Here is a 25,827-nt window from a genome sequence, read left to right as displayed (position 1 = left end):
AGTCCTTAGCACTTCCATTCATTATACTTTGTTACCCAAGGCCTATTTCACCAGAGTCACAGAAATGTCTCTAAATGGGCTTCCCATCGTTTCAGAGACAACAGGCACAGAGGAGCTTTGGGCTTACAGGATTCTGGCCTTTAAGGACCCAAAGCAGAAGGGATGAGGCAGATAGGATAGCCCTGTGGCCTTTGTGGATTAGAAAAAGGTGAGGAAGGAGCTGGGTCACCTACCTGGGGGTTAGCAGGTAGATCCTGACATGATATTATAATAACAGCTATTAACAATATAATTACAGCCATTATGTAGTATGGTAATAGACCCCTGGGGCTTAGCCCGGTTTCCCACATGCTGGCTCTTTTTCTTCAATCTACTCTTGCTATTGCCCCCACTCTATGGATAAGGAAACAGAGGCTTAAGAGAGGTGGTGATTTGCTGTAGCCCCCCCAGGGGCTGTCTGAATTTGTGTGTGTTCAGGGTTCACCCTGCCCATTTCACAGGAGAAACACTGGTGGGGGTGAGAGGGGCAGTCTGCAGAGGTGAAGCTGGCCAGTGATGGGTCTCTGAAGCTCTCTCTACGCTGACTGGACTGGGCTGCGGGGTTCCCTCTCAAGGACAGACTCAGCTCCCCTAACCCTCTGCCACACCTGGACCCAGGTAATGGTGCATCAGGGAGCCCAGATCTTTCAAGGACCCAGAAGGCAAGATACCGGCCCTCTTCCAGGCCCCTGGCCCTTGGCCAAAACCAGTGTCCCCAGGAGTGAGAAAAGACGGTTTCCAATTTCTCCTTCTCCTGACCCCAATTTCCCTCGGGTCATTGGTTTATCAGAAAGAGGGAGAGAGGCCGGGCAACCAATGTGTTTCCATTGTTAACAGAGAAATTCAATTAGGGCTGCATTGCAGGAGGAGCAGCAGCTCAGCTGAGTAGGCAGGCCAGGAGGCTGTTTTTCCTCTTAACTTCTTTAACATGTTTTTCCTGGACTCCTGCCCAGACCCCTCCTCACAAGTCTCTCCGGTTCCCACACTGGGTCCCCAGATTTTTCTCACTTGCCCCTGCCCCTGGCAAGTTCTCATAGGAGATTTGGAGGTGGGAGGCAGTGTCCACTGGCTGAGGTCATTGTGGCTGAGATCCTTCTGTTCTGGGCACTGCCTGTCGCCACTTTTCTCGAAGGTGAAGAAATGCGCATTCTCTGGGTGAGGGCTGAGAACTGAGGGTCCCTCATAGGGTCTCTGTACAGGAGAAGGTCCCAAGTACACAGAGTCTAGGCTCTTGTGGGGTGGTGACAGGGTCCTCCAGCTCTAAGCCTGGGGTTAGTGATGAGAGTCTTTCAGAACATTCTGAACTCAGTACTTTTCCTGAGTGGACAGGTCTACGGATGGATGGACTGCTTCATCCCCTGTGGTTGTGGTGGGAGCTCAGGCAACTCAGTTTGGGGAGAACAGCACTAAATTTAAGTATTCCTATTTCTTTCTCCCCATCTCCTCCCCTCTCTCCTGCCACTGCCACCCCCTCATCTCCTTCCTGCTGCCATGAATAAGGGCCAAGTTTGTCCACGATGTCCCAGATCCAGGCAGTGCCCTGGAGGCCCACATGCTCTAGGAGGGTGGTGGACCCAGGGGGAGACCCAGATTCTGCCCTGATGGTCCTTGATGTGAAGACTGCCTTCCTCCCTGCAGGTCAGTGAGAAGATGACAGGGGAGGAAGGAGGCAGGATCCCCGCTGGCCCTGGGGTGTGTGTGAGTGGGTGTGTAAATGCTGTGGGCACATGGGAAGGCCCCAGTGAGGGCACTCTGAGTATTGCTGGGAGATGGAGGGTTAGCAGGGTGGAGGGTGGGGGTCTGAGGCCAAGCTGGGGCTTAGGTTCTCACTTTCTCACCAATCTGCTTCTAATAACCAGTTTGTTTAACACACAGTAAATTACACTCCCAGGCGGGACTCCAAGGCTTGGTTTCAGAGATTTTGGGCTTTTATAGCATCAGCAGCTTTGGGTTTGAATGGGTTTTCAGGCTTTGGTTCCTCTTCCTGGCCTTCTGAATGGGGAATGGGGACAAGTGAGGGGAAGACAGAGGTAATGTCTTCTGGGGTGTCCACCTACCTACCCACACAGAAATGAGTGGGGCTGCAGATCTGTGCTGACCTAGGACTCCACCATACCTGCTTGACAACAATTTCTGGGTCAAGGTCTTTGGTCCAAGTATCGGCATGGTGCCAGCGCCCACTGCGGTGCCATCTGTTGGTGAGCAAGGGAAGCCTATTTCTTCTCAAAGCACCCAATGGCTTTGGGTTGAAAAATCAACAAGATCAATACAAATTCAGATATGGGGGCCATAGGAGGCTTGAATTGGTATGCTCAGGGTAGGAGAGAGCCCCAGTGATTATGGAAGGGCTATGTCCCCATGAGCTCTGCTCTGGCCTGGTTTGAAGAGAGCAAGGCCAGAAGAGTCTGCTGGGGAGTGGGAAGTGTTGGTTCTTGGCGTGTGTGGCTCAACCTATGACTGCTATGCAGGTACTGACCTGGGCCTCAGCCAATCCATGGATTCTAGACCTCCCAATGGCAGGGGACAAGGAGAGACATGTGGGGAAGCCTGGAAGACGAGGCTGCGAGCAACAGGAGGCTGGCCTAAAGACTCTTAAGAGGTTCCAGACAGGCCCTCAATGTTGTGGAAGGGCAGGGCTCTTCTCACCTGTCCTCTCCCTGGGGGCTCTGCCACAGCAGTGGAAGGCCTCATCATGCCTGGAAGTGGTGCTGGGCCCTGGGTATGGGAAGAGAGGGCAGGCCTGGAGCTGGGCTCATACAGGGTGCATGAGCTCTCATGGCTTCCCCCACCAACCTGCAAGGTGACCCTCCTCTCCCCCATTTTGCAGATGAGAAAACTGAGGCCTGGGGCAGGGGAGGCCAACACTCCCACCTGGCCCTAAAGCTGCAGGGGCAGGGAGGCTTCTAGTACCTCTGCTGGGGTCCTAAGGTGGGAGATCATCTTGGGGGCCACCGTAGGCCTGGCACATAGCAGGTCCTCAGTTAAGCTCTGAGGACTGCAAGAAAGAAGCCACAAGCAGCAGCTTTGTGTAGGCCAGGGCTCTGCAGGGCTCAGGGGCCTGGGCAGGAATCCCGAACTGGGGGATTGACACCTGGTGGGAAGGAGACCAGCCCCTGCTGACTCTGGTAGGGGAGAGTCAGGTGTGACTTCTAGGGACCTGAGTGTTTGGTTGGAACCCTTTTGGGGCCCTAGATGAGTCAGAGCCATCTGTAACATGACATCCTGGCTCTGGGCACTTAAGTTCCCCGCTGCCTAAACGCATGGCTCCTTTGCTCACATCCTGGTTATTATGAGAGCTTCCAAGTTCCCCCAGGCAGGGCCCCTTCCTCAGTTTCCTTCTGCCCAGCACCAACCTCCCACAGTTCTGGTGTGGTCAATCACCCTATATCCTGCTGCCTGCTGCCTCCCCGGGCCACTTCTGCCCATACCCAGTCTTGGCAGGCTGGCTTGCCATTTCTGCATTTACATCTTCTGGTCCTTTGGCCTAGGAAATGCTCAATTCAGGAGGTTTTAAGACTCGTCCTTGGAAATGACTCCCCCTCTGGAATCTTTCCTGGGCTACCCAGACCCTCCTACTTGGCAGCTTCAGCCACCCCTCTGGGTCTGGGGTCTCCTGCCTGCCTTGACATGAGCATGTCCTGGGCATGGTCTGCCTGTCCTTGTCTGTACCACTGCTCTGGCCTCACCCTGGTGACTGTTCCCCTATAAGGTGTGTGCTGTGTGTCTCGGGACTCACCCTGAGGGCTCCTTGTGCATGGGGGCTTCACAACGCCAAGGTGAAGGGAGAGGAAATAAAATTAATTGGGGTTCTTGAGGAGGAAGAGAGGCTGTAGTTAGCACCACCAGGCCTACTCTTGGGGAGTGCTGGGACCCAAACGAGGGCTCTTTGCGTACATCCCCATTGCCTACCTGCAGCCTAAGGCCAGGGTTGGGGCAGAGAATGGGGCATGCCATGGAAAGGGCACTTCTGAATCCGCCTGCTGTCCCTGGAGCCTCTCCTTCCACGTCTCAGTTCAGTCTCATTGGTTTCCTCTCCTCAGTGTCTCTGGTTCTGCCTCTTTTATCAGTCCCCTCACATCCCTCCCCATGGGCCCTGAGTGTCACCCATTGCTCCCACCATGTTACTCGGCAGTTTGAAATCCCATGGGACTGTGACCTCACTCCAGAGCCTAATGGGTGAGTCTTCCAGATGGCACCACCATTCCCTGGGCACATCTCCTACCTTCCCTGCTGACCCTGACCAGAATGCCTACCTTTCTTTCTCCAAACCTTTGCTCATGCTGAGCCCCTTCCCTGGAATGCTGTTCCTCTCCTGTCTATCTCTGATAACCCCTTCATTTCCATTTCACCTCCCCTGGGGAACTTCAGTCCTACTTTCCTCTTGCTGCTACCGGGCCCGGGACTCACTGAGAAGTCACTGTGCCGCCCACCTCTCTGTAAGGACTGGAGCTCTCTGAGGGTGGAGGCTGTGTCACCAGCATGAAACTGGGTGCTTAGGGAACGTGTGAGTGAATGAATGGGGGCACACAGATCAAACAATCACAGAGTATGAGGTCTGTGAGCTCTTCCATCATCTGGGACCGACTCTTTCCAAACTCCCTTTCTTGGCTGGCACCTCTCACAAGGCTGCCCATGGCCCAGCCCAGGCTCAGATGCAGTGGTGGCAATCTGCCCTTCCAACCATAGCATCCTAGGGCATTTGTAGGGGGCTTCCCTTTTACTCTTACTGACACCAAATGTTAAGGTCTGATGAAGGTGGGGGGCCCCTGGGGGAAGACCTCGGTGTACATACAAGGGGTCCTAGGTGTGGGAGTCCTGCCTCTTCTGGGGAGCTGGGGTGGTGGGCATAGCAGCCAGAGGCAACTGCAAGCCCCTCTCTGGGTCTCTGTTTTCTCTGAGGCTGAGACTCTTTTCCCCTTCACCTGGCCCTACTGGGGCCGCCCAGCCTGGCCTCACCGCTGCTGTCGTCCGTGCTGCGTTCTATCACGTGGTCCACCTGGCGTACCCACTCCCCGTTGCACTTGAAGAAGATCTGTGTGGCAGGCAAGGCCTTGCATACCAGCAGCACCGGCTTGTTCTTGACGATGTATACATCCTCCGGTTCCACCAGGAAGTGGGGAAGCAGGTCTGGGTTGGCGCCGGGTACTGGGTTGGCCACTGTGGCACTCTGCTGGGCACCTGCAGCAGGGACAGAGAGGGAGGGTGAGCCGGGGTCTCTGCCAGGCTTTCAGGGCCCTTGGGAATTATGTGCCCATTCAGGGGCTGGGCCTGGGCCACAGGAAGGCAGCTGGTAGGGCTGATGGGAGGCACATGAGCCCAGGCTGCCACTTCTAGCCCAGCAATCTAGGCTACTGAATGCTCCCCTGAGCCTCACTGTCCCCTCTGTGAAATGGGGGAAGCCCACTCACTTCTGAAGACTATGGAGAGGTGAAATGAGACAAGGTGGGAGTCCTAGCACTTAGAGAGCCCTCCACAACAGCAGCAATTAGGGCTCATCGTCACTCAGAAGTTCAGGAGCCTGGAGAGGCAGCCAGCCCACTGCCCTTAGGTCCAGAGAATGCTGGAGAGAGGGAGAGGACCCCAGCAGGGCAGGTGGACAGGGTCCCTTCCTTCTATGCCTGTTTCTGGGGCCACTTCTGGGTTTCTCTCCATTCCTGGGCCCTGGAAGTAGGAGGTGCTCAGAAAGTAGCATGTGAATGAAAGAGGGAAAGGGGCTGCTGTGAGGGAGAACATGGGGGCCGGGTGCTGGTGGCAGTGCTCCAGGAGAGGCCCAGGGGAGGGCGGGGTGGAGGGTAGCCTGGGCCATGGCGGGGTGGGCGGCAGGGTGGGAGCCAGGAGTGTGTCTGGGAGCCCCAGGGACCTAAGCCAGGTCCCACCTCTTTAAGGAGACTTGACTATGAGCTTCTTTCTAATTTTAACTGAAAACCACAACCATCCCACAAGTCATTTGTTGCTAATGACACAGGTAATTGGCTCTGAGGCTTTGGTGGAGGTAACCACCGCTCCCCCCCCACCGCTCCCAAGCAGTGTGACAGCCTGTTGGACCAGCAGGCCCCTGGGATGGTGGAGGAGGATGAGTTGGGAGGGAGTGGCAGGATGGAGGGGGTACCCTCAGCCTCCAGCTGCCCGTCAAACAGGCCCCCAACTGCCTGGCTTCCCTCCGGGCCATGTGATTTCCCCACAACCCACTCTTACAATCAGCAGTGGCCTCTGGGCCTAACGAGGGAAGAACTAAGGCCTCAGAGATCAACTCTGCTCCTTGCTAGTGGTGACCTTGGGTGAATTAGCCATTTTGTCATCTGTGACACCAGGGTTCTGTCTGCCCCTCGGGAAGGTTTGGAGGGGCCTCACGTGGTAGGCCTGTTGGGTTCTCTACCATCTACCCTTCTGAGGGGTAGTCCAGAACCCACAGAGGGCTTCTAACTGAAGAAGGCCTGGCTCCCTCCCTGCCCAGAGGGCATCCACAATGCCCTTTCCTTGCACAGGGCCTCTTTCCAAGGTGGGAGTCTCCCTCTCCACCCCAAGACTGTGATTTTGGGGAGGGGATCTGTGCCTGGTCCTGTAGGTGTCCTGGGCAGGCTTAGGTGGACCGGGAATGCTGGCCGAGGGGCTGTAACCTGGGGTGACTTCAGGTACGCCACTCCCATCCTGAGCCTGTCTCCCTGCCTGCTAGAGGCAGCACCCATCTTCAGGCTGCTGTGAGGATGAGATGGGAAAAGGCACTGTGCGTGGGGCTCGGCACATGCTGGCTGCTGCCAGGGCCTAGTGGTTTTGCATTTCCAATGGTAAAGGGGTTCCTCTCCCTCAGCTCAGCAGCCCTCATGGCACTGTCTCTGTGGTTGAGGGCTTGATGAGGAAAGGAAACTGAGGCACAGAGCCACAGATGCCTTGCCCTCAGAATGGGGGTGGGGAGTGACGCCTTGTGTGGGAGGGACATGGGGAGGTGGAGGGCGTTTGTGACTCAGCACGACAGCATCTGCAGCAAGGCCATCCTGCCTACACGCTGCCCCCCATGGCCTCTCCCCAGCTTGTCTCTCCCTCTTGTGAAGCGCTTTCCTGCGGCTCCAAGATGAAGGTCAGCCAAACTAGGAACCACACTCCTAGTTGGGAAGAAAAAGCTCACCTTTCTCCATCCTGCCCATCAGATACACCTCTGGGGCTCTGCCGGTGCCCTCCAGGGTCTGTCTGAGGTTGGGGCAGGGGAGGAGCCACCTGGACGCCTCACAGAGGGGAACTGAGGTTCCAGGGCAACGTCACTTACCTCAGACCCCCTGGCTTGGACCCTGGACTCACAAAGTGCCTGGGGCCCCCCTCATGACTTCTGTTATACTGGCTCTTCACTGTCACCTGGCAGCGACTCGCCACTAGGGCAGGGCAGGGCAGGGCAGGGCAGGGCAGGGCAGGGCAGGGCTGGGTCAGGCTCAGGCCTCCTAAGATTTAGACTGTGACTGGGAGTGTGGCCTGGAGTGGGGAGCTGGCAGGCCCAGTGGCCTCTCTGACACAGTATCTCCACAGACGCCGCCGGGGATACCCAGAGGAGGCCAGAGCTTGATCCCTGAGCTTGGAGGGGGCTGGGGGGCAGGGGTCACATGCTCCAGCAGGGGATGGGGCCCCCTAGTGGCAGGATCCGGGCTTCCCTGTGCCTCACCTTGTGGAGGCTCCATGCTCACTGGTGCCTGCCTGGGGCTCAGGGCTGTGTGGGCAGGGGTCCTGGCCAGGGAGGCGGACAGTGAGTGGCCCTGTAGCCTCCCCGTCGGCCGCAGCACCGAGCACTGCTCACGTCAGCTGCCCGCTGAACCTAGCACAATCCCTCATGTCTGCATTTAACTGCTAATGAAAAATAAATGTACTGTGACCAATAAGGGACATAGCTCACTTCTCCAGGGCCTCCGTCACGCCACACTGGTGAGGCCTCCCTCCTCACCCTGAGGGGAGGCATTTACTAGGTGGACCCAGGGGGCACCCTCAAGGTTTCAGCTACACCCTCTATCAAGGACACTCTAAGGCCACAAGTAGAGGTAAATTCAGGCCCCATTGGATGTCCTCTTGGGGCTACTAGAAGCTTTCCGGTGGCCAGAGCTGGCTTCCCCTACTCTGGCCCTGGAGCCCACCATGTGATCTCCATCCTGTGGTCAGCATCTGTGATTTGCCTGACCCTGCACTGCCCCACTTAGGCCTCCTGCCTGAACTAAGCCAGAGCATGAGCCTCGGGGCTTTCCCCCTCCATATCACAGGCCACTAGAGTGAGCATCGTTCTCTTTGACATGATTCCTATACTTGTCTAAAAAAAGAGGACACCAAACAGTGCATGCTCAGGGCCAAAGGATCTATGACCCTTTCCACAGGGCACAAGCTCTCTGGTTTGCCACAGCCCCCACCACTCCCTATTGCCCCACCCAGGCCTGCCTCCTCTAGTTTCTCTTGTGTGCCTGGCTCCTGTGGGTGTTTCAGGAGGGGGCCAACTGCTTTTGGCTGGCATCTCTGAGTCTTCTGTTCTGGCATGGACAACTCTCCAGCCTTCCTGTGCAGAAATACCTATTGATCCCTCCTAGGCACCACACCTACCACCTCTAGGTCTCTGCCCACAGTCTTTGTCTCAAACACCCTTCCTCCCTCCTCTGTCAGCACTTTTCTACCTTCTCCTCAGGGCCCAGCTCTACTGGCACTTCCTCTGGAAAGAGGGGTCCCCCAACTCACTCTCCCAGTGTTTTGCCCTCTCTGCATCCTGTTCTCACTGGTGCTGTAGCTCTTACCAAGGAGAAACAAGTGGGCAGCTAAGGCCTTTGTCTTCAGCCAGCCTATCCATCCCTGGTCCCTGCCACTCAGCTCAAGGCTGCTTAGTGCAGGCATTAGCAACTGGGGACTCAGAGTGGAGTGCCTACTGCTGCTTCCCTTGGGGCTGCTGAGGCAATGAACGTGGAAGGATTGCTCTGCCAGGACGGACATCTAGGGGCTGCAGGAAAGCTGGCAGGTACAGGTCCCATTGACTATTTAGCCCTGGCATGCTCTGAGCCCCAGCCTTCAGTTCTCCAGAGGCTCTGTTCACCATGCGCCAGCCAAGGCTCTCGCACTTGCAAAGGACGTGGCCCAGCTGCCCCATTGGAAATCAGTTAGAAAGCTTTTTTCACTTACTGGCAGATTCTCAATGGGCACCTGCATACAGCTCAGGCCCTGAAGCACAAACCCCACTTCTACTGAACCCTGGAGCTGGCAGGCTGGCTCCCACTTGTCTCAGGAGGGCACTGGCTACCCAAGTCAGCCTCAGCTGACACCCCTGCTCTGGCTGCCCCATTAAAGGTGGGAGCAACATCCCAAGCAGTCCCCATTACCAGGATCTCCTGGACAATGAATGATGAGGAAGAAGGGCCTGGGAGGCCTGGGAGACCACACGGGTTCATCTTCTTTGTGTATGTGGAGGGGGGTGGGGGCTTGGCAAGAGCTAAGCCTGGAACAGACTCCCTCCCCTCCCACAGTGCTCCTATGACCTAAAATGTATTCATTCATTCATTCATTCAACAAATACTTCTGGACGGCCACAACTGTTCTGGGATACAGTGAGCAACATAAACAGCCCCTGCTCTTCAAGTTCGAGAAACAAAATAGAGGATTCCAGATGTTGCTGAGGGTTATGAAGCAGGTATAAGGGGTGCTATTTCAGAAAGGGTGTGGGTGCAAGGGCTTTAGAGAGGAGGAGGGCTCAGGGCAGATCTCTCTGCAGAGGTGACATCTCAGTGGAGCCCTGAATGCCAAAGCCAGATGGAAAAGCGTTTTAGGAAAAGAGAAGAGCAGAGGTGTCAGGCAGAGAAGACCCAAGCTTGTGTGAGGCCTGTTGAGGAGGTCGGCATGGCCAGGGTGGAGAGAGAGCAGGAGCCTAACCTGGGGCCTTTAGGGTCTAGTAAGCAGTTGGGATTTTATTGTAATGGCAATGGGGGCCTCTGGAGAGCTGTGTGCCAGGGAATGATGAAATCTTCCTGCATGAACAGGTGGAGGGAGGCAGGAGTGGGCAGTTGGGAGGTGGACGAGGGAGCATCCAGTGGAGTGGACCTCATGGTAATACTGTCCCATGAGGTCCATGTGGGAAATCCCACCCAGCCTTCAAGTTTCAGCAAACATGCCACTTTGTCTGGGATGCCTTCCTGGATCCACACTCTTTGCCACTTGCCCAAGTGCTCACCCTGTCCCCTGAGCCTCCCTCCAGGGTACATTCAAAATAGTCTGCACACTTGTACTTGCTTTGGACAGGAGCCCAGGATACTGATGGTGTATTTGTTGAGTGATTGAATGACTACCCCTTCTCTTTCCTTGAATTTCAGTAGATCTGCCAAGAGTAGCTACTTCACTCTTGTCCTGTAGGGAGACCCAGGGGTTGTATAGAGTGGCCCGTAGGTGGAGCTGTGGGCAGGGAGAGGGCTCCTGATGGCCACATGCCACTCAGGCTGAACCCCTCTGTCTCACTTGCAGCCTGGGATGACAAGACCTGCCCCTGTAACTCCGAGGCCCAGGGTGGGTGTGAAAGTGCTTTCAAATGTTTTATTTTTAAAAGCACCATGAAAATATGAGGTGTGATTAATCAGGCTATTAATGAACTCGTATTTTCTGAGCAAAGACTCAGTCTCAGGAGTGGGATAGGAGGGTTGGGGGCAGGGTGTCATCTGACCTCATTCAGCTGGAAGATATGAATGCTGTTTCCCAAAGGCAGCCTTTCCCCTGCTGCCACCTGCTCCTTTCAGCCTTCCAACAGTCCTGGTGATCAGAGCCACAAGTGCCTGCTTTGTCCACTCTGAGAAATATTCTGGATTGGAAATGGGGTAGAGGAGGGAGCTGGGGCTTGGCAGCTTTCTCTTTCTGCAGCCTGAACTTTTTCTGGCAGTTCACCCAGCTTTGAGCCCTCTGACCCCTGGGCACTTATGTTTCCAGACTGCCTTACCTGGAGATTTGCATTTGGTAGGTCCCTCTGGGGCCTGGATATCCCAGTTTCATAGGCCCCAGGGGGAGAGAAGAGAGCACCCCAGGCTAATGCACCATGCCTTTCACCTGGCAGTGGAGGTCCTGTTGGTCCAGGGTTTGAGCTGCCACCTGGCCTTGCCTCTAGGGCCTCCCTCCAAGTGTGCCATGTGGGGTGGCACCTTGACTATTTGTAGTTTCCCAGGCTCTGCCTCCCTGAGCTTCTGGCTAAGGGTATCTGGATTTCTGCAGAAGATGCTCCCCCCTGCGACCCCATTCAGGCCATATGCTCATTCAGTCCAGGTGGGCTGGGCCCCTATGTGGCCCCAGAAGTGGGCATCTGACACTGACCGATTCCTGGATGGACAGGTCACCCCATGTGAACAGATGGGACTCTGGGTTTGGGTTGGGCTGGTGGGAAGAGAACCTCTCTGTCTTCTGGGCCAGTTCGGAAGGCCTTGTAGGTCCATCCGCCCTGGGTTACTTCTATTTATCCTTCGAGGCCTGCTCAAGTACCACCTCCCCTGGGAAGTTTCCCTGACCCCAGCCAGAGCGGGCCACACCTCCTCTGAGCTCCCAACTGAATCTGCCCAATGCCTCAAACCTCATATTGTCACCATTCATGAGTCTGTCTCCCCACTGTCAGCATCCTGAAGGCCAGGACCAAATCCCTTTGCACACTCCAACCCAGAGCCTGACCAGGATGTGACACATAGCAAGTGCCCAACAGGTGTTTGCTGAATGCAGGGTGAACATCATTCCCTTGAATGGGACCAGAGCCCAGAAAGGAGGGCTGGAAGTAGGGACACACACTCAAATCTGATGGGAAGCCAGCTCTGCTTGCCCTCCAATCAATCAATCAATCAAGCAAGCAATCAAAGCAATCAATGGGAAAGGAACTTGATTTCTGAAGCACCTGTGCTGGACCCCAAGGAGGTAGAGCACCTGTTCAGGGTCCAGGTAAGCCGGTTGAGTCAGAAAGCCAGGGCCACAATGGCTGGGGGCTTGGGGTGCAGACATGCAAGGGAACAGTGAGTTCTGCTCTCCTGCCCATTTGCACCTTCAAGGCCTGAGACTGCTTCATGAGTTACTCTTTTTTAAACACAAGCAATTCTATGATAAGGGAGCTTCACCGAGAGGCTCTGATAAGCAGGAATGAAACTGCATTGGCTGTCAGAAATGCAGAGACAGCTGCAGGTGGTGGTGAGAATGGGGGAATGTGGCCCAGAAGCCCTGAGATCACAGACCTAGGAGCTGAACCAAGAACCCCGAGGTTCCAGGCAGCAACTCGGACACATGGACCTGGCTGAAGGTAACAACCGGGGCGCCAGGAAACCAGAGCAAGCTGGGGTATATGCTTCAGACTTCCTCCAAATCCAACATGCAAAAAAATCTCTGTGCTGCCTATTGGCTGCTTCTGGAGCTAGTTTGGCTGTTGCAGACCCTCCTCCCCCGCCGCTGCTGTTTCATAAGCTTCGGTTTTCCCCTCCGGGGCACATGCTGACCCTGCACTGGGCTGTGATGGGTGAGTACTGCCACCCTACCTGGGATCTGGAGGTGCCTACCAACGCCTCTCTTCTCTCCCTTCTCTGCCCTTTGGCCCATCCCTCAGTCATTAGTCTCCCTAGCTGCTGCTTGTCACTCCCAATAGCAAGGACTTCCTGGAGGGCAGGGGCAGGTCTGAGGCCAGGCTCTTCTGCCCCAGTGTTCGCCCGGTCACTGAACGAGGGAGGACACAGCTGCAGTGTCTCCTGCTCAAGAGTGCACGAGGTGGAAATAACTGGGTGGGGGGCTGGTACCCTAAGCCCCTCCCTCTCTCTCTCTCTCTCTCACACACACACACACACACACACTCACGTATGCCCAGCACTCTAGTTTCCATGACAATGCATGTGTGAAATGCAGCAGCCACCTTCCCAAGATCGGAGGAAAGTCACCCTCTTCCCCAGTGGGCTCCAGGGGCCTGGTCACAAGGACAGACACAGACGCCATGAGGAGGACATGCAAACAGGCTGAACTGCAGAGAACAAAGCAGGTAGGGGTGGGGGATGGGGCCACTTCACTGGCTCAGAGGACACTCACACCTAATGCAGCCAGGCCATACTGCCCATGGCTGCTGCAGACTAGGCTTATCATTTGGGAACTGTACTCAAGTGCTTTCTGCTGGCCCCTCATTTTACAGACAGGGAGTGGAAGCTCAGGACTTGCATAAGGTCATCCAGCCAAAAAGGGCTGAATGGGTTCTTGACCAGGCACAGGGCAAGGGTTCTGGGCATTTACTGGACTAGAGTCTAGCCCTACACAGTTTACTGTCCTCTGCTCACTCTGTGTTCATGCTGACCCTCTCTGTTTCTCAAACCCTCCAAGCTTATCTCACGACAGGGCCTTTGCACTTGCTCTTTCTTCTGCCTGCAACATGTTGCCCCTTGCTCTTGCACGGGTGATCTCAGCTACACTCCAAGCTCCTCCTAGCTTCCCATCTTTTTCCAGGCTGTTTTTGTCATAGCACTCACCACTACCTGAAGTCATCTTGTTTGGAAACTTGTTTGCTTGCTACTAACCACATCCCCTTCTCTGAAATGTTTCATGACAGTGGGGACCACACTTGTCAGGTTCACCCAGCCCTGGGCCTGGCACATAGTAGGTGCTTGATAAATATGTGCTGAGTTCAGGAACACACAAACTTGGGTCTTCCAACTCTACTTGGTGCCCACAGTGTCACACCGCTGTCATCACTAAAGGTCCCCAAACCCACCAGGGAAGAAGACTTAGACGCTAGTGGTATGCCAAGGCGGGGTGTAGTGAGGTGATGGGGGGACAGGTCCCAGGGGCCTCTTCCTAGTGTCCCATCCTGCCACAGGGCCTTACTTTGGGCCAGAGAAATAGTTAATAAAGCTGAGGCCTAAATAAGCATTTGATTAACAAACGATAAAATAGCTATTGTGTCCCTGAATTAAGCTGTAATTGTGGCTGATAATTGGCTGGTTAGAATTTAATAAGCTGCAATTAAATAGAATGGAATCCAGGGTAATTATGTGGTCACACAGCCCAGAGAGAACTAGGGAAGGAAGGCTTTCTCCTACTATGGCATCTTCTGCTGGGGCAGAATGTGTGTGAGTGTGCCTGTGTGCCTGTGTGCGTGTGTGCGCGCACGTGTATGGTGGGCCTCCTCCACCTTTCACCTGGCAGAAGTGGGCAGTGGACGCTAGCTCAGCCTCCTCACTGTTACTCAGCAGGAAGTCAACCTGCAAGCTCTGAGCCCTGCCAGGGCCAATGGCAGTCCTGACTGAAAGAGACCTATCAGGCACTGTCCCGGGCAAGCAGGAGGCTGCTGGAGGGAGACCAGGAGGACCGTGGGAAGGCGGGCCAAGTGTGGGGGTGCCTGTCTTCCTAAGGAGGAAGCTGGGGCTCAGAGAGGGGAAGGACTTGCTCAAGGTCACTCAGCGATCTGTGGCCAGGCTGGGTCAGATTCTCACATTGTCCATGGATCAAGGGCCACTCCAACTGGCCAGCAGGCTGATGGATGTGCCTGCCCTTCCCCTCCCAAACCGCCCCTTGCCAAGTATCCCGCACCCCCCCCCCCCCCCCGAGCTAAGCTATGACTGGTGCAATTATTGCACACACGCACCCTTAAAACAAGGTGCCCCCACCCCCCTCCCTTCTCCTTGGCCTGCCTGCCCACCCACCAACACTCCCTGCCAGAGGCCTTGGTGACTGCAGAGCTCCCGTGCGTCAGCCCCCCATGCCCAGTCCCAGTCCTAGGCCAGGTGAGCCCCCAGCAAGTCCAAAGGGATGATGAACAGCATCGCTGACGCGCCATTTACGACCCCATCAGCATTTTTACAATGTTGCTGGCAATTAATTTAATTAAAGACCCTGGTCCCAGATAGGGTGGCATTTCATATCTCACTGGTTTAATGCCAGCCTGGCCAGAGTGGAAGCCAGGGGTGCTGCGGGAGCAGCTGCATCACTCCCTCACCTGGCTTGGCTCAGTGTGTTTGGGACAGGGCAGAGTGGCCTCAGCCCCGGGACAGAACTCAGGGACCAGAGGGCACTGCACGGTGAAGGGCCCCAGCCAGTGGGAGATACTGCCCATGACCACAGCCAGCAAACACCCACCCATGTACACGGGCACATGCACACACACACACACTCACACATGCACACATACACAGCTTTAGCATAACATGGACTTTCTTATTTAACCCTCACGGTAATTCTAGGAGGCAAAGAGCTATTTTAAATCTCCAACTTCCAGGCAATGAAACCAAGGCAAGAGAGGTGAAATAAGTAGTGAGTGATGGATTCCTGCCCAGGCCAGATGGCTACAGTGCCCTAAGCTTTTAACTAAATACATGCTAGATGCAATGCACCAGCCACTGTGCTAGGCACAGGCCACACAGCAGTGCCCAAGACACTCAAGTTCTTGCCCCATGGAGTGTCCAGTGGTAATAGTCCCGCCAAGGAAGTCTGGGCACACAGCGTTCCAGAATCATACTCTCTGTGCCTAGTGCTCTGGCATTCATGGACGCACCACACCAAGCCATACACATACACCACCACCACCACCACCAACAACAACACTGCCTACTGTCCTTTGGGCTAAATCTGGCTGGGGTGGCCAACACCCTCACCAGGAGGGTCACCCTGCGGCTGCAGGTCATCAGCCATCCTGTGACCCCATTCTCAGCAGCTGAGCCCACCTGGACTTCTCTTCATACAGGGACCCACAGGAAAATCCAGTCCAGATCCAGCTCCTACCAGCAGCAGCAGTCCCGAGGTCTGAACCCTAGCTCCTCCTCTGTTCCCCACCCATGTGGCTTGCCCAGCTGTGCCCTGCCCTCTCCTGAGGTGTCTGCTCCCATGGCCTCCCATCTAGGGTCCCCAGCCCCCCTTACTGCTGAGCTCTACTTTCCCTGCCTCTGGACGTCTCCCAGAACCTCATACCAGGCACGTCCCAAGCTGGGCTCATGTTCCCCAAACCTCCTGCTCCCAGGCACTTTTCTGTCAGCAGGGCTCCCCCAAAAAGCTTCAGGGGAAGTCTCAGAGCCATCAGGCCCTCTTGCTCCCTGACCACTATTCTGGCCCCCTGAGTGCCACCCCAGCCTCTCTCACACTCACTTCCTTCTCCTTCCTCTCTTATTTTATGGCTACCCAGCTCCTCAGCCCTCCACCCCTAAAGCCTAAAACATGCCTTCCCATGACCATCTCCTGGCTCTGGTGCCATCCTCAACTATATCACCACAGTGCTATTTCTAGAAAGAAAATCTCATCCCACACTTCAAACCCCTGAAATGGTTCCCACTGACCACAGGGTAAAGGTCGGTTCTCCATAACCCCACCCTACCCAATGCAGCAGCCTCATCCTGGGTGCCAGCCCACACCCTGCAGCCAGTGTATCCACTAATCCCCTCACTGCACCCCTCAACCCTTCCCCTCTAACTTTCCCCTGCACCTGCAGGGCACCCCACTCACTCCCAATGTCCATCAGCCCTGTCAATTCACAATTCAAGGCATCTCTTGATGCCTCCCCAACTCCTCTCTATTCAGGAGATGCATGGCTTGCTCCTCTGGCTTCCTGGCTGAGAGACCATTACTGACTGACGTAGGCTGGTTGTGCAATGGCTGCCTCTTCCATCAGACCGTGTACCTTTAACTGCACGAAGCAGGTGTGAGCCACCTCTTGTCAGTGGCGCCCGCCTCAAGAACTGGCCAGCTGGAGGGCAGTAATTGTGGCTAAGTCGAAGCATTCCCCTGACTTTTGGAAAGCTCTCAGCTGGGTACTGTGTCATTTCTATCCCTGCCAGCTATTGGCCCAGGGCACATACTTGCTGAAGGCAGGGGACAGAGACCCTAGTTGGGCGTCAGAAGATTGGGTCTCTAATCCTCACTCTGCCTCTATAAGGCTCTGTGGCCTTGGGCAAGTCACTGCCCTCTCTGAGCCTCAGGAGGGTCATGAGTGGCAGACTCAGGTATCTTCACGGGCTGGGCGGGGGCCAGAAATGGAGAGTAGAGATGCCTGTCCAAGAGGTCAGCCCAGCCTGGCCAACTGCTGTTGCACAGGCAGGCTGGCCAAGGGGCACTGGATTTTTTTCATTGAAGAGAAGTTGGAAACCCATTTCTATGTGAAATGTCCTGTTTTAAAATGTTGATAACTAATTTAAACATTGAAACACCTTGTGGGCCAAGCAAGTTGGAAGCCCAAAGCCAGACTGGACAATGCCCAAGGCCTCCTCCTACTTTTCAGAGCTAAGAAATTGAGGTCTGGGCAAGGTGAGGGCCCCCCGGTCACTGCTCTACCCTACTGGTCCCCTCCTCCTCTCTGACTCTTCCCACCCTTGCCAGCATCCTGTCATCCCGTCTTTTCCCCAGGACCTCTCCTTATCAAGGCCTCCTGAAGGAAGTCCTCTGGGGTCTGGGCAGAGGCTGCACGAGTCATCTGTTCACCACCCCAGGTGGCTGGGACTTGTCAGCACGAGCATCCCCCTCCACTGAGGCCGAGCAGGTGCTACCTCTCTGGAAGAGGCTGAGGGCTGGAAAAAGGGCCGAGAGCCACTCCCTGCTCAGGAAAGCAGTGGAGTCAGGAGAAGGAGCTGATGGAGAGTTAGGGGCTGTCCTGCCCCATTTGTCTTGGGTCTGGTCCTCAGATTCTGACCCCCAGAGAGCCAGAGAAGGCTGCCGAAGACAGAGACACAGATAGGACAGGGGTGGGCATCCACAGAGAAAACGCCCTGCAATGACCCCACTCAAATTTTGGGTGGAATTCGGGGAGAGGGGGGTGGTAGGAGCCCAGGCCTGGCTGTGAACTTCCAGCAGGGAAGGCAGTGTCTGGCTACACCCATCATACCCCTGACGAGGCAGTAATGAGCCCTCACCCCATTTTAATTACATGCTGTCCAAATAATTACCAGTTTGTTTATTTTACTTAATGGCAGCCATACTTTTTTCTCCTAATATTGATTTCATGTTTTCCTGGTTTGTTCATTATCTTTCCTACCCCTTTAATGGGCTCCAAGGCCTGGGGGTGGCAGGGGAGGTGGGGACTAGAGGAAGGTAGGGGAGAGGGTGTGAGGGAACATGGAGGAAGGATAGGCAGGTGGCCTGGGCCTTGCTGTGCAGCCTGAGGCAAGGCACTGTCCTCTCTGAGCCTTGAGTCCCAGAACCCCAGATCCCTGCACACTCTCTCATCCTTGATGCAATCCAGGTAGAGCATTTAAAAATGAAAGACAGGAAGGAAAGAGCAGCCAGGGAGAGAGAAGCTGGCCTCCTCTCTCCCCTAAAGGGATGGGCAACCTCAGACAAGTGTGAGGGTAGGAGGGATCTGGGGGAGGGTTGGGGTTGGGTGGAGCTATGCTAATGTCAGAATGAGGTGGGGAGGAGGTGCTCCTGGAAACCAGCCTGGAGGAGGTTGCAGTGTGGAGGCTGGTCAGTGGGGTCATGGAGGGGCTGGCGGGCACCCTCCTCATCCTTGAGTCTTCCGGGTCTGGTTGGGAAGGGAGCAAGAGTCTCCACCCTCATGAAGCCCAGCTCCTCCCTGGGCCTGACCTTTGTCCTAGGCCTCCACCTCACCTCTCTGCTATAGCCATGGAAACATGGGTTATGCTATGATGTCATCTGGGCTGTGGAAGAGCAGCTCATTTCTCTGATTTTGGGGGGGGGGGGTGGTAATAAGGAGAAATAGGGGCAAAGTGGGAGGAGAGGGCCAGGGCCTCTGTCGATGAAGATTTAGAGCCTCTTGAAGGGGTCATTAGCTCTTAATAAATCACTAATAATTGCATGAATATTTAAATCTTAATAAAAAAACACAGTGGGCCCAGGGAGTCTCCCTGTGTGGGTATTTATTGCTCTTGGGCTGAAATATATAAAAGTTGATATCGGTCTGATTGAACTGCTGTTATCGCCACAGCTAAATGGGTAATTGGGAGTGAGAGACGCTATCTGCGGATATAAATTACATACAGTAAACCGAGGGCATTAACTGAGGGTTTATTATCAATTATCTCTGTGCTTGTTCCCCTTAAAACGAACTTTAAGTATATTAATGAGAAATTTACAGGTCTTAATGAATTAAGGGAAGCTAAAGGCTGCTGAGGGCCTCCCACCTCGGCTCCTGTTCCCTGGTGGAGGCCCCCCACCCAAGGGAGGCCCCAGAAGAGGACCCATGGGTCAGCATGCTGAGCCGCACACACCAGCTCTCCTGCTTGGACCAGCTGGGACAGTGAGCCCCTGAGGTGCGCAGTGCCCCTCTACCAGCCCCCATCCCAGAGAAAGGGGCTGGGAGGGAATGGGGGGGTTTCATGGAAGCATCCTTTCAGCCAGCAAAGACCCAGCAGGGCCTGGTCCTGCTGCCACTTGCATACAGTCGGCTACAGCCCAACCTCAGATGGGTGTGGACAAGGCAGACGTCCATGTGCCCCCCCCCAAACAGAATGGGGGTGCTGCCATTTGAGCTGCACAAATGGGGGATGATGGAGTGGGGGGCCGGGAGGGGATGCGAGACTGCTGGAGATGCAGCAGAGGTGGGAGTGGGGTGCTCCAGTGGAAGCTCCAGGTGGGCAGAGTGCTTGTGTAACGACTGTATCCACCCTGCTTCCCAGCATGTCCACCCCTGCTGAGATGCTCCCAGCTCACAGGCCCGCTGGCTTCCAGGTCAGCACGACCCCCTTCTGGGCCAACTCACCACCAGCAGCCTTGGCTCCCTCTGGGGCCTCCACACCAGGACTGTGCCTACTCTCCCTGGCATCCTCAGCCTCTCCTGCCAGGCTCTGGGTGATGGCCTGAATTTACCATGGAGGGCAAAACTGAGGCCCCCCTCTCAGGAGCTCACGCACTTATGGAAGACGGACATCGGCCAGGTGTCACAGCAGTATGTCTGTCCAAGATTATAACCTATAGTCAAAGTTCTGTCAGAGAAGCAATGGCATGAGAACACACAACTGGGGCCTGATCTGAGGCATCCAAGAAGGCTTCCTGAAGGCAGAGTCACTGAGCTGTGTAAAATGCTTCGAAGGCCCGTGTCTCCAAGGATGTTCAAATCTCCATCAAGGACAAGGAAAACACTTGTTTAACTCTTTCCCCCTCTCCAGCCTAGGTCCCTCTCTCTCTTACCCTCTAGGGCCTACTTCTGTCCTCCGCCCTGTTGCTGACTCAGTCGTGATGGTCTGGCTTTCACCTCCACCTCTCCACTGAAACGCTTTCTCTCACTTGCCAGGGACTCCTCTGTCTGATTCAGGAGCTCCTTCTGGCCACCTTCAGGGCTCTGCTGAGGCTCCTCCCTTCCTCCTGTCCCTCTGATCTGCTTTCTCCTTGTTCCTGGAGCATGCTGGGCTTCAACAAGGGCCTTAGCCAGATGACTCCAGAATCCCCATGGCAGGACCTCCTCTCAGCCATCCTGTGTGGCCACTCCCATGAGGCCAGCTTCCCACACACACAGCACTGTCACTACCCCAGCCAGAAAGTTGCTGGCTCTGCCTCTCCCACCCCTTTCTCTCCTGTCCCTTCAGATGTCCCAGGCCATTGCCCTGCTCCCCATAACCATCTAACACCCAGCCCCTCACCCATCCTAGCATTCTAAGATCAGTCCTGCTTCAGAGCCACTGTATCTGCTCTTCCCTCTGCCCTCACTGCCCACACATGTGGTAGCTCGCCCTCACTGTCCAGATCTTGGCTCAGGGTACCTCAGAGAGGCTCTCCCGGAGTGCCGCATCTCAAACAGGACCCCCGGCACTCTCTGATGGGTTCCCTGTTTGACTTGTCTGTCTGCCTGGAACCAGAAGGGCGGCTCATGGAGTGGATAGTCTGGCTGTCTCATTCACCCGGGACAGGCCCTGAACACTGCTGCTCTCACTACATGTTTCTTTCTTTTTTTTTTTTTTTAAATTTTATTTTATTTTATTATTTATTATAGTCAGAGAGAGAGAGAGAGAGAGGCAGAGACATAGGCAGAGGGAGAAGCAGGCTCCATGCACTGGGAGCCCGACGTGGGATTCGATCCCGGGTCTCCAGGATCGCGCCCTGGGCCAAAGGCAGGCGCTAAACCGCTGCGCCACCCAGGGATCCCTCACTACATGTTTCTGAGTGAAGCGGGAAGTAGTTTGTGCCGGACTGTGCTGCGGAGGGCTCCTGGGGGGCTCACCCTCCGGCAGGGGCGGGGGAGGGTCAGCAGGCACAGAATGCAGTGCATGCGCCCTGCTGCAGGGATGAGGGCAGGGGATGCACTTGCCTTGGGGAAGAAAAAGCAGGGGCTTGGAAGTAGCAGTGGGGAAGGGAGTTCTAGGCTGGGGGAACAGCAGAAGTAGAGTCTGAGGCAGGATGTATGTGGCAGCAGCACAGGTTTGATTAGAAAAGGTTTGAATCTGTGCCAGGACAGTTAACGTGGGGAAGCAGGGCGATGGGATCAGAGTGCCATCGAGACGGCTCTGTTGTGCAAGTACACGGGGAGTGGAGGCTGTCTGCGCACAGCAGAGGGAGCAGCCTGACCTGGCACAGGCCACCAGAGTCCAGGAACCGATGTGAAATGCATGTGAGGGGGCAGGGGTTGGTGGGGTTGGAGGGCAGGGTGAGGAGATGACCCGTCCTGGCCTGGAGGGAGGGAGCAGGGCACAGATGACTGTCATTTCCTGCCTAGTTGAGTGGATAGATGGTCATGCAGCCAGGCATAAATAACTGGAAAAGCCCACTGCTCGTGCTCGGGGGAGGGCAAGACCAGTACTCTCTGGCAAGCTGAGACAACCATCGACCCACCCTGTGGTATACCCATGTGTGTAGCAACTGCCACCTGTTAAGCACTGGCTGGGCAGTCCATGGCCTGATGAGCCCTGAGGGCCCCTGAGTACAGCCAGGCAGTCGTGAAGACTCGCTGAGCCTCAGCTCTGTACCACCTCTACCTTCCAAATGGAACAACAGGAGGTCAGGTGGCCTTTCAGAAGCTGCAACTGCGGTCCACAGTCTGGGGCCATACCAGGCCCCTACTCCCTGAGCCACGATTGGCTACATTTTTTAGGGGTAACACAGTTCACCCAAGTCCCTCTGGCCCCTCTCTCACTGGCCTGCTAGAACCAGCAGGCACCCACATTTGGCTCCATCTGGCCTCCGCTCCCACCTCTGTGGGTGGAAATAACCCTCCACTAGACAGGAACAAGAAAAGCCCAGGAGAACAGAGTGGGGCTGGGCAGTGGTGCAGACAGTGGCCCACAACCCCCTGGGACACTGTGTTTGCCCCATACCCTACCCAGAGAACCCTAGTGCCCTGTGGGATCCATCCTGGTCCGTCTCAAGGACCTGACAAAGCCTGGGACCTCCAAGATGTCTGCTGAGACACTTTCATCAGTGTGGACCTGAATTTGGTTATAGCTTTATTTAAAAAGTGCCTTTACTCCCCCAAACACAGCCCCACTTGCTTAAGTGTCTCCAGCCCTCCAGCGCATCTCCGTGCCTCGCCTGAGCCCCTTTCCCTCCCTGCTGCCTCCTGCCTCTGTAAATAATCCTCTGTGCCTATAATTAGCCCCAAGAAGAATAATTCATAACAAACTTTATTTCTCATGGCATCTTTCTTGCTAACATGTCGCTGAGTGCCTCACAGGATCAGCAGGAGGGAAACCAGACTCCGGAAACAGCCAAGCGCCTTCCCCAGGCGTGCTCCCCGTAAGCACAGAGTGGGTGGGGTGGGCCAAGACTCCCCGTGGTGTCCTCCCCTGCCAGCCTAAGCAGGAGGGTGGGTGCTGATGCGAGGCCAGGTGGGTCTGGGACGTGAACCACTAATCCAGAGACTCTTCCATGGGTAATCTCGATCAGAAAAGGAATAATAATGATAATAATGGCAGCTAGCACTCACATAGTATTTACTGTGCCCCAGGCTCTGCTTTTTAAAAATCAGGGTTGTCTGGGGCCCCCAGGGGGCTCAGTCGGTTAAGCCTGACTCTGGTTTCAGCTCAGGGTCAGGGGATTGAGCCTCTGGCTCAGCGCTCAGTGCTGAGTCTGCTTGAGATTTCTGCCTCTCCCTTAGTCCCTCCCCCTGCTCTTTCTCTCTCAAATAAATAAAATCTTAAAAAATAAAATAAAATCAGATTTTTTTTTACATGTATAAAACTCACCCCCTTTAAATCTACATTCTGATTTGGTTTGACAAGGGTATCCAACCACCACAATCAAGACCGAAAGCATTTCTGTGCCCCCTGAAAGCGTTCCCTGCAGCCCCTCTACTAATAATCCCTTCTCCCAACCCCAGCAATCACTGAGCTGCCTTCTGTCACTATAGGTTTGCCTTTTCTAGTATGTCACAGAAATGGAATTATACACTCTGCAGCCTTTTGTGCCCAGCCTCTTTCACTTAGCACAATGCTTCTGAGGTTCTTCGATGCTGCTTGAATCAGTAGTTGGTTCCTTTTTATTGCTGAGCAGTATTCCATTATATAAATGTACCACAGCTTGTTTACCCGTTCTCCAATGCTATTTCTAGATATTGGTGATTACATTGCTGCTGTGAACGTTCACACATAGGCCTTTAGTGGACAGGTCTTCGTTTCTCTTGGGAGTAGGATTGCAAGAGCATATGGTAAACTTGTGTTTAACTTGATTTGAAATTCTTTATGTACCATATAGAGTCACACAGAACATGTCACTTAATTCTCTCAACAACTTCATGAGGTAGGTACTACCATTATTCACATAATAATGAGGTTCAGAGAGGTGAAGTAACTTGCCCAAGGTCCCATCTCTACGAGTGGCAGAGCTAGCAGCCTGGCCCAGGATGTGTGTCCTAAGGCCCTGGATGTGCGGCTTCTCACAGCATTCCTGGGTTTAGCCGTGGGTGAGGCTTGGGTTAGGGGGCAGAACTCTGACCTAGCAGTGTGTCCCATACAAGTCCCTTAGACTCTGGCACATCCCTGTCTGCAAAGAGCACCCACAACTGTATCACTAAGAAGCTCTGTGTCTTGAAGAAAATAAATTGGAGCAGACATTTGGTGCCCCCTACAACTTTAGCTTTGTGATCATTACCATGCTGTCCGACCTCAGGACCTTACAAGTTTGGTGGAAGAGGAAAGAATACTCCCACTACCTGTTGAGGCTTTCACCACACAACCAAGTCACACTGCATGCATTCAATGCCTAGTCATTCATCCCCCTCTGCTATAGACTATTTGTGGCCCTCCCTCATTCATATGTTGAAATCCTAATCCCCAATGGTATTAGGAGATGGGCCTTTGGAAGGTGACTAGGTCATTAGTGTGAAGCCCTCATGGATGGGATTGATTAGTGCCTTCATAAAAGAGACCCAGAGAGCCGGCTACCCCTTCTGCCATATGAGGACACAGGGAGAAGACGGCCATCTATGAACCAGGTAGTAGGCCCTCACGGAACACTGACTCTGCCAGCGCCTTCATCTTGGACTTTTCAGCCTCCAGAACTGTGAGATATATTTCTGTTTATAAACCATGCCATCTGTGGTATTTTTTGTTATAGCATCCTGAATGGACTGAGACACCTTCTGTCTTGTGGATGGACTTTTCCAGTGAGGAAACCCATGCCCAAATATCCAGAATGCAGGAATCAGAGAGCAGCAGCCTTCGCCACCTTGGCCACTTAAGGACTGGGGACATCGATGAGGAGGGTGAGATTGGGGGAAGCAGGAAGCTCTTACTAACCCCACCACCACCTGTCTTTTGGCAAGGCTGTCAATGTGGGGGCACCTGGACAGGTCTTCTTGTCATCTGCTCCCATTTGTCCCACTGCAGAACAAGATTTCTCTGAGGTTGGCCTGGACGTAATATATCCCCTTGTTTAGTGATTTAGAAGATGGTTATCAGGAAGGTCTGGGGCCAGGGATGGTTATCAGGAAGGTCTGGGGCCAGGTTGGGGAAAGCCTCCCTCTTGTCCTGCCCACCAGCTCCTTCACAGGGAATCCCTACTTGTCTCTCACTTGAGCCCTTGGCCCTCTGAGGTCTGCTCCAGATCAGTGGCTCCTGGACAGGGTGAGGGTCCCTATCAAACAGAAAGAGATGAAGAGATGTGGTCAGCCCCTGGCAGGGCATAACTGGTTATTAAAACAAGAGCTTGAAAGGGAAAAGTGCTGATGTGAGTGTTACCTCACTGAGGAAAGCTGTAAGCCATGGTGGTGGGAATGAATAATGGCTCTGGTCCCTCCCCAGACTCACAGCCCAACTCCTGTCACCATCCCACCTCATATCTGCCTGTGTTCCTTCCCCCCTCCCTCTGCACTCAACTCCAGTCTTCTCTCCCTTAGCCGGCAGGTTCCTCACTTTCCCCACCAACTCCACCCTCCCCACACTGGCCACCGGAGAGGAGAGGCCTAAAGGAAGTGAACATTCTGAGGACAAAGAGGAGGTAGCGAAACCACAAGAGGAAAAAGAACCCAGGGTGCTGCCTGGATCCTAGTGTGTCTGATCCTTCCTCAAGTGCCTCCACTTTCAGGCTAGGCAACCTTCTCCACTCACATGGGCCTTCCTGTCACATTTAGACTGGCACTGCCAGGACAGCTTCAGAGGCAAGACTACCCAGACTGAGTAAGCCCAAGCTTTTATTGGGCATGATAGCAAGGGAAAGCCCATGCCATGTGGACATGGCCATCAGGGACAGCCCTGGGCCTGCGCAGCCAGCCAGTCCTCCTGGCCTGTCTGTGGAGCAGCGATGCTGTTATTCCATCCCACCGAGCCAATGTGACAGCAGCCATCCATCACCCAGTCCCATCTAGCACATGTGCGCTGGGATGCATGTCCACTCCGCTCACTGCCTGCAGATCAGGGAATGGTGAGAAGACAGAAGGGAGAAGCGAGCTAAGCGCAGTGAGGGATCCGAGGAGGAAGACATGACTTCCTGACAGGAGTT

The 25,827-nt window shown here is 54.7% G+C and overlaps 1 protein-coding gene across 4 annotated transcripts in view; it reads right to left on the bottom strand.

The window, feature by feature from the left end:
- UNC5A (unc-5 netrin receptor A) overlaps positions 1-25,827 on the bottom strand; it is a 61,837-nt gene that overhangs the window by 10,582 nt on the left and 25,428 nt on the right. For 2 of the 4 annotated variants that reach the window (XM_041747695.1, XM_041747698.1), the window contains exons 2-3: positions 4,996-5,217; positions 2,686-2,754 (exon numbers count right to left, since the gene is read on the bottom strand). In XM_041747695.1, the coding sequence (XP_041603629.1) occupies positions 2,686-2,754; positions 4,996-5,217 (291 nt within the window). The remainder of the gene's footprint in view (positions 1-2,685; positions 2,755-4,995; positions 5,218-25,827) is intronic. The other 2 variants (XM_041747696.1, XM_041747699.1) reach the window with 1 other exon arrangement.

The sequence above is a fragment of the Vulpes lagopus genome, chromosome 3, assembly GCF_018345385.1.
Source record: "Vulpes lagopus strain Blue_001 chromosome 3, ASM1834538v1, whole genome shotgun sequence".
NCBI lineage: Eukaryota > Metazoa > Chordata > Mammalia > Carnivora > Canidae > Vulpes > Vulpes lagopus.
The sequence above is the reverse complement of the archived record's forward strand: the minus strand, read 5'-3'. Positions and strand labels throughout refer to the sequence as shown.